At 31.7% G+C, this 12845-nt stretch overlaps 1 protein-coding gene across 1 annotated transcript; it reads right to left on the bottom strand.

The window, feature by feature from the left end:
* Positions 1 to 11331: 11331 nt before the first annotated feature.
* Positions 11332 to 12495, bottom strand: LOC145240328 (uncharacterized). The gene has a single exon (XM_080103909.1). The coding sequence runs from the start codon at positions 12493 to 12495 to the stop codon at positions 11332 to 11334; it is 1164 nt and encodes a 387-aa protein (XP_079960035.1).
* Between the last annotated feature and the right edge of the window lie 350 nt (positions 12496 to 12845).

Below are 12845 nucleotides of genomic sequence, written 5' to 3' on the forward strand. Positions count from 1 at the left end.
GCAGAAAGTGATCCGCGCTATTTTTTAAAATCGTATTTCCAGGTTTAATTAAAGTTATATATATATATATATATATATATATATATATATATATATATATATATATATATATATATATATATATATATATTGGTTCAGTTGTAAGGTTAAACTACAGAGTAGGTAAAAAAATACCCTCCCCTCCCATGTTAAGAATGGCTTTTTAAATAATAACCTTATTATTTCAGCCGGATCACTCTCTGCATGAGGACCTTTTTAAAATATAAAAAATATGAAGATATGAAAATCATTTTTTTTTAACTGAACTTTTCATTATTATTTATAATCAAACTATTGTAAACATTCAAGGGTCAAAAATCCATCTATGAGAAAATAAAGCTGTGTACGCATTATAAATGTTTCTTTTCTGTGTCTTATGTTATACATTAGTACATTAGGGGTCATTTCGAGTTAAAAGTTTATTTACTGCACTCATCTGGACTAGAGAAAATCATGATTTTAATGTGTATGTCTCGTCTAAATAACTAACGATAATTCTCTGATATGGCCGACCAGACGGGTGATTAAAAAGTCAGATCGAGCGTACCGCGTACCGGAAAACGAAATGAGACTAACGAAATGAGACCTCATTTGATCTCATTTCGTTTTCCGGTACGCTCGATCTGACTTTTTGATCACCCGTCTTGTCGGCCATATCAGAGAATTATCGTTAGTTATTTAGACGAGACAATGTCTCGTCTAAATCATGATTTAAATGTGTATGTCTCGTCGAGACATACACATTTAAATCATGATTTTCTCTAGTCCAGATGAGTGCAGTAAATAAACTTTTAACTCGAAATGACCCCTAATGTACTAATGTATAATATAAGACACAGAAAAGAAACATTTATAATGCAGCGTACACAGCTTTATTTTCTCGTAGAACCACCGACCGCTTTCAATGGATTTTACCCACTCAAGATGAAAACAGTTGTCCGAATAATGCAAATAAATTAAATAAATAAAAATGCGAAACTGATTGATGTAGGAAGGAAAACATGACATCCTGTCCTAAGGAAACGAAACGAATTTTTTTTTTTTTTTTTTTTTGTAATTACTACAATAATTAGTTTTAATTATTTTCTTCTGTATCTCCACTTTCCACCGCCACCAAAACCAAAGTACAAACATATTTTGTAAAAAAAAAAAAAAAAAAAAAAAAAAAAAGAAGAAGTATCAGGTGCACTCAGAATAATTAAAAATAAAAGTTCACCGTTTTGGGGAGTTCTGTTAAGAGAAGCCTACAAAAAAAGTGACAAAGGCAAGATAAGTTAGTCTTCTACTTACCTGGATAAGTTATGTATTTTAATGCTTTTATTCGATTCGATAATTACGCTTCTACCCACCTAGATAAGTTTCGTGTTTTAATGTATTTTAATGCTTTTATTCAGTACAAAAAATGGCCACCACTTATTACATCATAACATGTAACAGTTACATTGCTTAATATGCGGAAAAATACAACTATGGCCGCCGCGTTACATTACATGAATCATGCGGAAAAGGCCTCGAATTCCTGGAATTTTAAGTGCTATTTTCGTTTTCAGGGGAAAACAAATAGATTCTAAGATTTGAAGAAATTATATTTTCCAAAAGTGGGGATTACTTTTCTGTATTAATTTAATGTAAAATGAGCACTCACTTTATAGCCAGCTGGTTTGTTTTTTTTATTTGGGGGAGGGGGGGTAGCAGTGTCAGAAATTTCGTGAAAATAGTGAATAATTCCACCCCATCTTTCCAAGCTTATAACTCCTCGAAAAATGTAATTCAAGCCCTAATTTTTTTTTTCAATTAAAGGAGTAAGGACCAAGGTTTTATTTAAAAAAAAAAACAAAACAAAACAATGTGTTTTTTTTTTTTTAAAAAGGTTTTAAACTTCGGACTTTACAGGTAAATTTCTAAAAAACTGATTTTTTTTTTTGTTTTAAATTTGAATATATTATTTATTGACCTTTTCTCTTCAATTTGTGATATATAAACCTATTAAACATAAATTAATTATTTACTTTTTAATAGACATTTCAAAATGAGAGGCGTAAATTATTCGACCCCCTATCTTTCTAAGCTTATAACTCCTCGAAAAATGTAATTCAAGCCCTAATTTTTTTTTCAATTAAAGGAGCAAGGACCAAGGTTTCATTAAAAAAAAAAAAAAAAAGACAAAAAGAAAAAATGTGTTCTTATAAAATAAGGTTTTAAACTTCGGACTTTACAGGTAAATTTCTAAAAAACTGATTTTTTTTTGTTTTAAATTTGAATATATTATTTATTGACCTTTTCTCTTCAATTTGTGATATATAAACCTATTAAACATAAATTAATTATTTACTTTTTAATAGACATTTCAAAATGGGGGGGGCGTGAAAATGGGGGGGCGTGAAAATGGGGGGGCGTGAATTTAAAAAAAACGTTTGTCTAAAATATTATATTCGGTTTATTGGAAAGAACATAAAATTTCACATTGACCCTGAAAATATCGTAAAAATAGAATCAATAGAAAAATTTTGATAGATTTTTAAAATTTAAAAATATTGAGTTTAAAAATTGAAAAATATTGAGTTCGGAAAATTCATTACTGTTTTAAAAAAAAATAAAAATATTTTTATTACTTTTAAAACAACTGTAATAGTTTATTTTGGAAGTATAATCCATAAAGAAAATAAATAACCCACTTTTAACAGAGAAATTACGAGATTTTTATATTGTATTCGCAGTTTCGTGTTAGGGGTGTCAAAAATTCCTACAAAAATTCTGATACTGCTAGAGGGGGGGTCTGGTAATTTTTTTAGAAGGGTGTTGATTTAGTAATTGTGGCCTGGTAGACTAACACAAAACCTACTTTCAAAAACTTGTTTTGTAGGGGTTTTCGGGTGTGCTGAAAACGAACATATTTATACATTTTATAAATCAGAAGACAACTCAATTCGAACTATCGAGGCCTTATAATGATGGATATATTTACTCTTAAATCAAATTTTCACGATACTGAAAAGACACTTTTCCGCATGTTTCATGTAATGTAACGCAGCAGCCATAGTTGTAGTTTTCCAGATATTAAGCAATTGCAACTGTTTACGTGTACTAATGTTAGAAATATTAAGTCGTGACTATTGTTTTACCGAATAAAAGCATTAAAATACATTAAAACCCAAAACGGGTTTGTATTACTGTACACATAGATTCGAAAAAGTTGTAAAAAAAAACAAATATATAACAAATAAATGTTATCAAAGGCAAGATAAGTTACTTTCCTACCAAACTGGATATATTTTTTGTGTTTTTATTCAATGTAACATATTTATTCAGCTCGAAAAACATACAGTGTTTACCGATGTATTGGACAATTCAAAATGGCGGTCGACTCTCTCTTAAACACGGTAAGTTCGGGAAAAGGTGTTATAAATAATAAGCTAGACAAAATACTATTTTAAAAACACCGAATAGATGTCAACCTATGTCACGGTAATATATATTGAGCGAATTTCTAACAGTATTTTCTCTAGTTTATTATTTATAACACCTTTTCCCGAACTTACCGTGTTTAAGAGATAGTCGGCCGCCATTTTGAATTGTCCAATACATCGGTAAACACTGTATGTTTTTCGAGCTGAATAAATATGTTACATTGAATAAAAACACGAAAAATATATCCAGTTAGGTAGAAAAGTAACTTATCTTGCCTTTGATGACATTTATTTGTTATATATTTGTTTTTTGACAACTTTTTCGAATCTATGTGTACAGTAATACAAGCCCTCCAGTAATTTCTTGCAGTTGACCCCCCCCAATTCAATTAAATTAAAAAAACAAAAAAAAAAAACAAACGGAAAAGTATCGTTTCGTTTCCGTAGGACAGAATTTCATGTTTTCATTCTTATGTTCAGCGTCTTCATACAACTTTCAGACGAACTATTTTTCATCATGTAGGCCGATACCTATTAGTATTGACCAAATCCAATTTGTACAAAGAGGGTTTTTTTTGTGTTTTTTTAATTTAATTCAATATTTTAATGATTACTAATTAATTATTTTTACAATGAATTTATTTAACTTGCAAATTATGCTGAACTTTCCAGTTTTCGCTGCCAATGTGAAAACATTTTTCATTATATTTTTTTCTCATGTAAAAATATTTTTCTTTTTTCCTTTTTGCAGATTAACTTAATCTTTCAAACGCAATCAAAAAGTAATCGGAAATTTATAAAAAAAAATTATAAGCTAGCCTTCAAAACCATGTTCCCCTTGTAGGTTTATGTGGGTTGTGAGTCGGTAGCACTCAGCAGTGTCAGAAACCGACATTAAAAATGCGTGGTAAAAAAACTGAATAATTCGACCTCCTATCTTTCCAAGCTTATAATTACTTGAAAAATGTAATTCAAACCTTAATTTTTTTTTCAATTAAAGGAGCAAAGACCAAATTTAAAAAAGAATAACAGGTTTAATAGCAAATTATGCAATATTTGTTTTTTTTTAAATAGGTTTTCTTTAAAAAAGATTCAAAGAAAAATCAACATATTTTAACTTGCTTCGATAAAATATATGTATATATAAATGCCAAAAAATCACTTACCTATAAAAATACTATTCAATGGGTACTTCCATTCTTCATTGTTAAGAATTAATCCATATTTATATTTTTAATTCCATTTTTTTAAAACAACTATTTGAAAATGCCGCCATTATGTAAGTTTGTTACGGTGTTTAGCCAAACGCCGAACGGGTGTTTCTTTTTGTTTTGAACTACAGATGAACAGAAGGACGTAAAAACCACATGTTTACGTTAGTCATCTACCCTGTGCATGGAGAAATATGTATCCACAGATGAAAAAATAACTTTTTGTCTTATAAAAAAAAAAAGAAAAAACAGTCGAAGAATTTTTTTTTTCTTTTGTCAAAGAAATACATGAGTTTTTGATTTAATATATTTTATTCTTCTTTGTGGAGTAATTTTTTTTTAATATCTAAAAAAAAAACAAAAAAAACATTGAATGCAATAGAAATAATTTTCGTAATAAAACGTAACTTTCTGTGCAATATAAGAAGATTATAAGGTTTCACGTAAAAAAAAAAAAAAAAATTCAACGTGGTTTAAAAAAAAAAGGTTTTAAATTTTGGTCTTTACATGTAAATTTGCAAATAACTGTATTTTTTGTTTTAAATAAGTTTATTTTATTTATTGATCTTTTATGTTCAATTTGTGATATATAAATTTGAGGTGAGAAAATTATTTTCATTTGAATAGACATTTCAAAGTGGGTGAATTTAAAAAAAAAAAAACCCTTGTCTGGAATATTATAATCGTTTATTGGAAAGAGCATAAAATTTCACATTGAACCTGAAAATATTGTAAAAATTAAACCAATAGAAAAATTTTGATAGATTTTTAAAGTGAAAAAATAAAAAAAATTAACTCGTAAAATTCAATTGATTTCATTACGTAAACAAAATGGCTGCATGAAGGCGCACAGGCACTTTGTAAACACTGTTTTTTTTTAAAATAAAAATAATATTTCTATTATTTTTTAAACAAGTTTAATAGTTTATTTCGGAAGTATATTCCATAAATAAAATAAACAACCCACTTGAAAAGAGAAATTACGAGTTTTTTTTTATATTTTATTCGCAGTTTTGTGTTAGGGGTGTTAAAAATTCCCCCCAAATTCTGACACACCTAGTGAGTCGGTGTTCTCCAATTGGCAATTAGAGATCATGGTTGCAGGTGCAAGAATATCGATAAGTCGAATGTGGTAGAATATCATATCACTGGGACCGTTAAAGATAAATTTGACGAGATCTCCGACTTACAGAAGGGTCTTACCGAGTCACATCCATATCTATACAAATTTAAAAGCAGTGGACAACTTCAGAAAAAAAAAAAAACGGGAATCAAATAAGAAGCCTTGATCGCTGTCTGTACTGGGATAAAATAACATTTATTATTATTTAAGAAAAAGTAATTCAAATCTTTTCAACGTCAAGGTTTTTGTATCAATTGTTCATTAGACAATTCTTGGTAATGTGTGTCTTGAAGAAAAGGTAAAAAGTTCATGATTACGAATTTTCATTTTGCGAGAGGACACACGTGATTATTTTCTGGAGGGGAAAAATAGTCATATGCGTCTATGTCTTTAAGCGACATTACATTCGCGTGTGCGCGTTCAGTGCATATGAAAATAGCAGTTGAGATAACAGGGTTGTCAAGAAGAATAAATCTCGCTAGATATGATAATTTTTCGGCAAGACTGGAGTTTAGGTGGAAAAAAGGAACTAATTTCCCTAATCACCGGTATGTCAATAATATATAAACAATATTGGTATTTCAGAAGTTGTTTCTGAAAACAACTTAAAAAAAAACAAAAACTTCTTTTTATATTGCTTTTAATTAAAATAAAAAAGGTTTTCGTATGAAAAGTTCTATTCATATTTAAATCTCTTATATGTTCCGTGTTTTTTTTTATACAATGAATACCTTTTTAATGAAGGTGCTAGTGCAGAGAGTGATCCGCGCTATTTTTTAAATCGTATTTCCAAGTTTAATTAAAGTTTTATGATATATTTTTTTTATTCAATTGTAATGTTGAAGTATAGAATATGTACAAAACACTCTCCCCTCCCCATATTAAGAATGACTTTTTAAATATAACGTTATTATTTACGTCCGGATCGTTCTATGCACTAGTACCTTAATGATAAACAATACATAAATAGAAATAATAAATTATCAGACTTTTTAAAGTTTAAGTTTAAACAATATTTTTTTTAATTAAAAATTGAATCGCGTGATTATTATTAAATTACGTGAGTAGTTATAAACGATACAAATTAATATTAAACACGCGTAATATCTTGCAAATATTATTTCTCTATTTCAAATTTAAATTTATTAATCATAAAACCTTCGGTACTTATGTATTTTTGTTACCGTGCTAAAAAAAAAAAGGTGCTTTGCTTAAGATATCGTGGAACGTTCTGTTTAAAATTAAAAAATGTTGTTTAAAAATAAAGAAGTAAAAAATGAGAGAAGAAAGATATCGTGAAAAAAACGATCGTGAAACGTTTTAAAATAAATAAGTAAAAAGTTGGGCTTCTTTAAGTTGTTTTCAAAAACAACTTCTGAAATACCTATATCATTGACATACCGGTGATTGGGGAAATTAGTTCCTTTTATGTGATAAAGGGTTCGAGATTATTTTTCCACCTAAACTCCAGTCTTGCCGGATTTTCTTAACTTCAGATCGAGCTGAGGAAATCTGAAGACAAACTGTTTAGGTTTTTCACGGGCAAAAACTTATACATACATTTTCCAGAATGCTCCAGACTATTTGTATCACTGCGCGTGAAGCGTAACATAGTCCTTTTATCGTATGTGTACAGATAGGCGGAGCATGACGTTGTAAGCTTACACGTACTTCATACGAATGTGTGTTGAAAACGGTGACTGCTATTAGAACGTCTCGTCTAGAGATTTGTTCCGGCCAAATAAACCTGTCGCTACAGTCTCTATCAGTTTTCAATATATTAGTGCCTGCCTATCTCTTATAATTCCAGAGTTAATAATCTGCTAACAATCCTGCCTGCTAGATACACAATCAACAACGATGAAAGTGTAGTAAATGTTCATTGCTGGTCATGTGCTCATGTGTTTCCTTGTTATGAGTTGCACTCTCCCAAGCATTAACTCCTCCTCCTTCGATCATGAGGAAGTTGATTGCAAATAGCTGAAGCGAAGCGCCGAAGCGGTAATATAAACCTTTCCTTCTTGGCCATTTTCTTTTTCTGATCAGAGTGCTCACTGCTCCTCCAGGTAAGCAACCATTTCCATATTAAATGACTTTGTGCGAAATCTTTGCAAAATCGTAAATTAAATTACGTTTTTCTTTTCTTTTTTTCAGGTTTACTTTTTTTTGTATGTAAAATAAAAAAAAATCTGTATTACTTTGGTTGTTTTGAAAGTTTATTCTGACTGTTAATGTTTGCACAAATATTCGTAATATATATATATATATATATATATATATATATATATAATATATATATATATATATATATATATATATATATATATATATATATATATATATATATATATATATATGTTATGGCAAGATGGGCAATTCACCGCCGGAACTTTTTATCGAAAGAACGTTATCACCGGTCACCGGTTGTCAGAGCTTTCCCTGGGCGGGAAAACTTAAAAACTTAACATGCTGTCTCAGTAAATATTCTCAATGAACTTCTCTATTTCTTTATTACTTCAGAACCTCTTTATCCATTTATTTCCCTTGAATATCCTGTTATTACGGCCACCCACCGCAGGAGGATATATTAAACTGGCGACGAAGATGAGATACGAACTGTAAATTCATCTAAAAAAAAAAAAAAAAAAAAAAAAAAAAAAAACACGTGGTAACCGAGAACATTGTGAAAATTGTTGTTCACAAAGTTCACTTTTATTAGAAGAAAAAGCTTCTTAGAAAGCGAAAGACTGGTGTCTGCCACAAATTTACGCAAGTAAAAAATAATTTTTATATTATTGACGAGTTAAACTCCGTTTTTCTCTTTTTAAACTCCCAAAGAGTTGACGTTATATAACGTGTGTGTGTGTGTGTAAATTGTGACTTTCTTCACGATTAACGGATGTGATTTTTGTGTTTCTTTGCAAAATCGTAAATTAAATTACGTTTTTCTTTTCTTTTTTCAGGTTTACTTTTTTTTTTTTTGTATGTAAAATAAAAAAAAATTCTGTATTGCTTTGGTTTTTTTGAAAGTTTATTCTGACTGTCAATGTTTGCACAGATATTCGTAATATATATATATATATATATATATATATATATATATATATATATATATATATATATATATATGTGTGTGTGTGTGTGAACAAACAGTTAATGAAACATGTTAAAAAACACTTTGAAATGAGTTAAAAACATATTTAATCTGAAAAGGAAATACTAGATAAATGGATAGTCCTTAATCCGTGGAGTTTCAAAGAAATACTTTCCTTCTCATCAGAGGGTAGGAATTAGCGGGTTCGGATTTTGCATGCAGAAGTATTTGATGAAACAACAAGTAAGTCAAAGATCTTACTTGAAAACAAAAAAAGTAAAGCAGAGAGAATATGGTGAATAAAAAGGTGATTACACATGAATAGATAGTCTGGTGGAAGATAAAAAATCCAGTGACGGTAAAATCCAAATGTAAAATTCAAGAAAGTTAAAAGAACTGGATTTTTTTATCTTCCACCAGACTATCCATTCATGTGTAATCGCCTTTTTCTTCATCATATTCCTTCATTTATTTTTATTATATATATATATATATATATATATATATATATATATATATATGTTGTAGTTTTCTTAAAGCATTGTTTGACGGATAAAAGGTGTGTTTGAAGGCTTACAATGCAGGAATGTACAGTCCTTGTAAGCAGACAAATAAAATAATTAATAAATCAATAAGATTCTTTTATTTACTTGATTTGCTTGTTTTTTCTTTCCCTTTTTTAACTGTGGATGGTATTTATTCCATAAATCCTTTCGATGCCATCATTCATTGTCAGTGTAGCTGTCAACAAAAGCGTCCGTTGTGTTGAAATATCTTTATAAAATTCAAACGCTCTTCCACGATTCCCAATTCATGTCTTCTATTAAAATAAGGGTGCCAATCTTCTGTAGTAGGACACTTCTCTGGCCACCCATTTTTTACATAGTCCAGCACCTGTTTTAGGAGTTTATCCTTTTTTGTCCACCTGGCGATTTCTTGATGTGTAACAGGAGCTTGATCCAGGTAGTCTAGCAGCATAATGTTCTCCTCTGGTATGGCCACTTCTCCCAGTGTTGTAGATCTTGGCAACCTACTCAACCCATCGACATTTCCATTTTTTCTTCCTTCCCGATATTCTAGCTGGTATGAATATGCAGATAGGATTACTGCCCAACGTTGAATTCTCGCCGAACTGATCTCTGGGATTTTCTTATTTTCTTTAAAATATCCCAAGAGCGGCTTATGATCAGTATATAATGTGAATGGCCTTCCATACAGATACCGGTGAAATTTTTTCACCCCAAAAACTACGGCCAATGCCTCCTTATCAATTTGGGCGTGATTCTTTTCTGCTGGTGCGAGGGTCCATGATACAAAAGCTATTGGTCTTTCGGAGCCATCCTCCATGATGAGAGATAGTACAACACCCACCCCATATGAGGAAGCATCAGATTCCACTGTCACGGCTTTGTTTGGGTCGAAATGTACCAACACTTTTGAGGAACTTAATTGTTCTTTTGCTTCTTCCCATGCTCTTTCTTGTTTTGACGTCCACTCCCATATTGAATCCTTCTTCAATAACTGATGCAAAGGAGCTAGAATGTTTGAAATGTTCGGAATGTACTGGGCATAATAATTTATCATCCCCAGAAAAGCTTGTAGCTCCTTTACCGATGTTGGGCGTGGTGCCTGCTTGATCGATTTCACTTTTTCCTCTGCAGGTTTTATGCCTTCCCTGTTTACTATGTGGCCTAGATATAATACCTCGGGCACTAAAAATTTGCATTTTTCCCGGTTTAATTTAATTCCACTTTTTTCTAGCCTGTTTAAAACTTCCTCCAGGGTCTCTAAGTGTTTTTTCCTGGTTTTGCCTGTCAGTAGAATGTCGTCAATTCTAACAATTACATTTTCAATGCCCTGCAAAATGTTTTCCATAGTTCTCTGAAATATTCCTGGGGCTGATTTCAATCCATAGCATAGTCGGTTGTACATGAAAAGGCCTTTATGAGTATTGATAGTTGTTAATTTTATAGATTTTTCATCCATCAGTAATTGCTGGTAAGCTTGGCTTAAATCTAGCTTGGTATAGGATTCACCTTCACCCAATGTCGCATACAGATCTTCTGTTTTTGGTATTGGATAATTATCCAATTTAGTGACTTGATTGATTGTCACTTTATAGTCCCCACAAATACGTACAGACTGATCCGCTTTTAAAATGGGTACTATTGGTGTAGCCCATTCAGAGAATTCAACTGGTGAAATTGTTCCTTCTTTTTGCAGTCTTCCTAATTCCTCTTCTATTTTCTTCTTCAGCATATAGGGTACTGACCTTGGTTTGAAATACCTGGGTTTTGCCTCTGGGTCTATATACAAACTGGCCTGGGTTCCTTTCACTTGACCTAACTTCCCATCGAACACAGCCTCATGCTTTGCTAATATTTCTTTCAATTTGTCTTGGTCAGTCTCCTTTATTGTCTGCACCTTAAAAATCTCCTTCCATGGCAACCTCACATGTTACAGCCTGTTTCTTCCCAGGAGTGTGGGTGAATCCTCTGCTACCACAATTAACGGTAATTCCACCCGACGACTGTCCAACTGCACTGGAACTTTTGTTTGTCCAATCACCTGGATGCAATTTCCTATATAAGACCTAAGACGCACTTTTGTGGGCTCCAGCAACTTTTTGTTGTTTATTTTTTTCCACGTTTTTAGTCCCATTATCGTTACAGATGCTCCTGTATCTATCTCCATAGAAACCCTCTTGTCACAAATGTTGATGTCTACACAATAGGGGTCTACTTTTTCTAGTGGCACTCTGATCCTATTTATGGTATAAACTTCCTCGGAATTATCCGAGTCTGTGGCTTCCACTTCTATTTGCCTCACTGAATTTTTTTTCTTTTCTAACCTATTGGGGGGTTTCTTTTTCATGTTTAATTTAAAACATTTCTCTGCTATGTGCCCTTGTCTTTTACAGTAGTGACACATGGCATATCTAAAAGGACACTTACTTGTTTCGTGTGTTGCTCCACAACGAGTACACTCTTCTTCCGACCTTTCATTCGATCTGGTCTCATATTTTATTTTTTCGGTCTGCCTCTGTGGTGGTGTGAAAATTTTGTTTACTTCTATTTTTTTTGTTTGAATATCTCGTAAATGTTTGGAGGCAGATTCAATGTTGACCGCTATTTTGAAAGCTTCGTGAAAAGTTATTGTGTCTTTCTCTGCCAGTAGTCTCCTCTGAATCTTGTCATCGTTTACTCCTACTACGAGTTTATCCCGTAGCATTTCGTCCAAAAACGTTCCAAAACGACAATCTTCACACATGCTTATTAATTCTGCCACATAATCTGTGATCGACTCGCCTGGTTGGCGGTTTCTCGTATAAAACTTTGTTCTCTGAACGATCACAGACGGCTTTGGGCTGAAATAATTTTGCATGAGTTTGACGAGTTCGTCAAATTCTTTATCTTTCGGATTTTCTGGAGCTAATAAACTTGATATTTGTTTATATACCTTGCTCCCACAAACCGATAAAAGAATCGCTCCCCTCTTTTTCACGTGAGCTGTATCGTCGGGTATCTCGTTTGCTTCGAAAAATTTCTCCAGACGTTCGATATATTGGTCCCATTGTTCACTTGTACTATCAAACGATTCCAAACGACCGAAAGTAGCCATGATTCGTTTTTTATTCGAATCCTCGTCGCCAATTTGTAATAAACTCACAAGATGAAAGGTAGATTTAAACTCGTTTTATTAGTCGTTGTTTACACGATGATACTATTGTAATGGCGTTTTGCACATGCGTAGTGAAACCCGGATGTTAGTTGGTTTCTTAGTTCAAGGGACACTACTCTGTCTGCACATGTTACATACATTAGACTTTTCTTACATCAAACCTTCACACTGTAGAATTATAGATATCATCACAGATGTAAACCCATGTCTCTTCCGTATTGGCGTTTTCGTAAGCATAAAAGCATTTGCACAAACACAGACAACATTGACTGTCAATTGCTGGTTATTCT

This window comes from Euprymna scolopes, chromosome 19 (genome assembly GCF_053919585.1).
Source record: "Euprymna scolopes isolate OS-2025 chromosome 19, ASM5391958v1, whole genome shotgun sequence".
NCBI classification, from domain to species: domain Eukaryota; kingdom Metazoa; phylum Mollusca; class Cephalopoda; order Sepiida; family Sepiolidae; genus Euprymna; species Euprymna scolopes.

Bases quoted from the DNA above. Each gene is read 5' to 3' on its own strand.
- LOC145240328 (XM_080103909.1), bottom strand. From the start codon at position 12,495: ATGGCTACTTTCGGTCGTTTGGAATCGTTTGATAGTACAAGTGAACAA.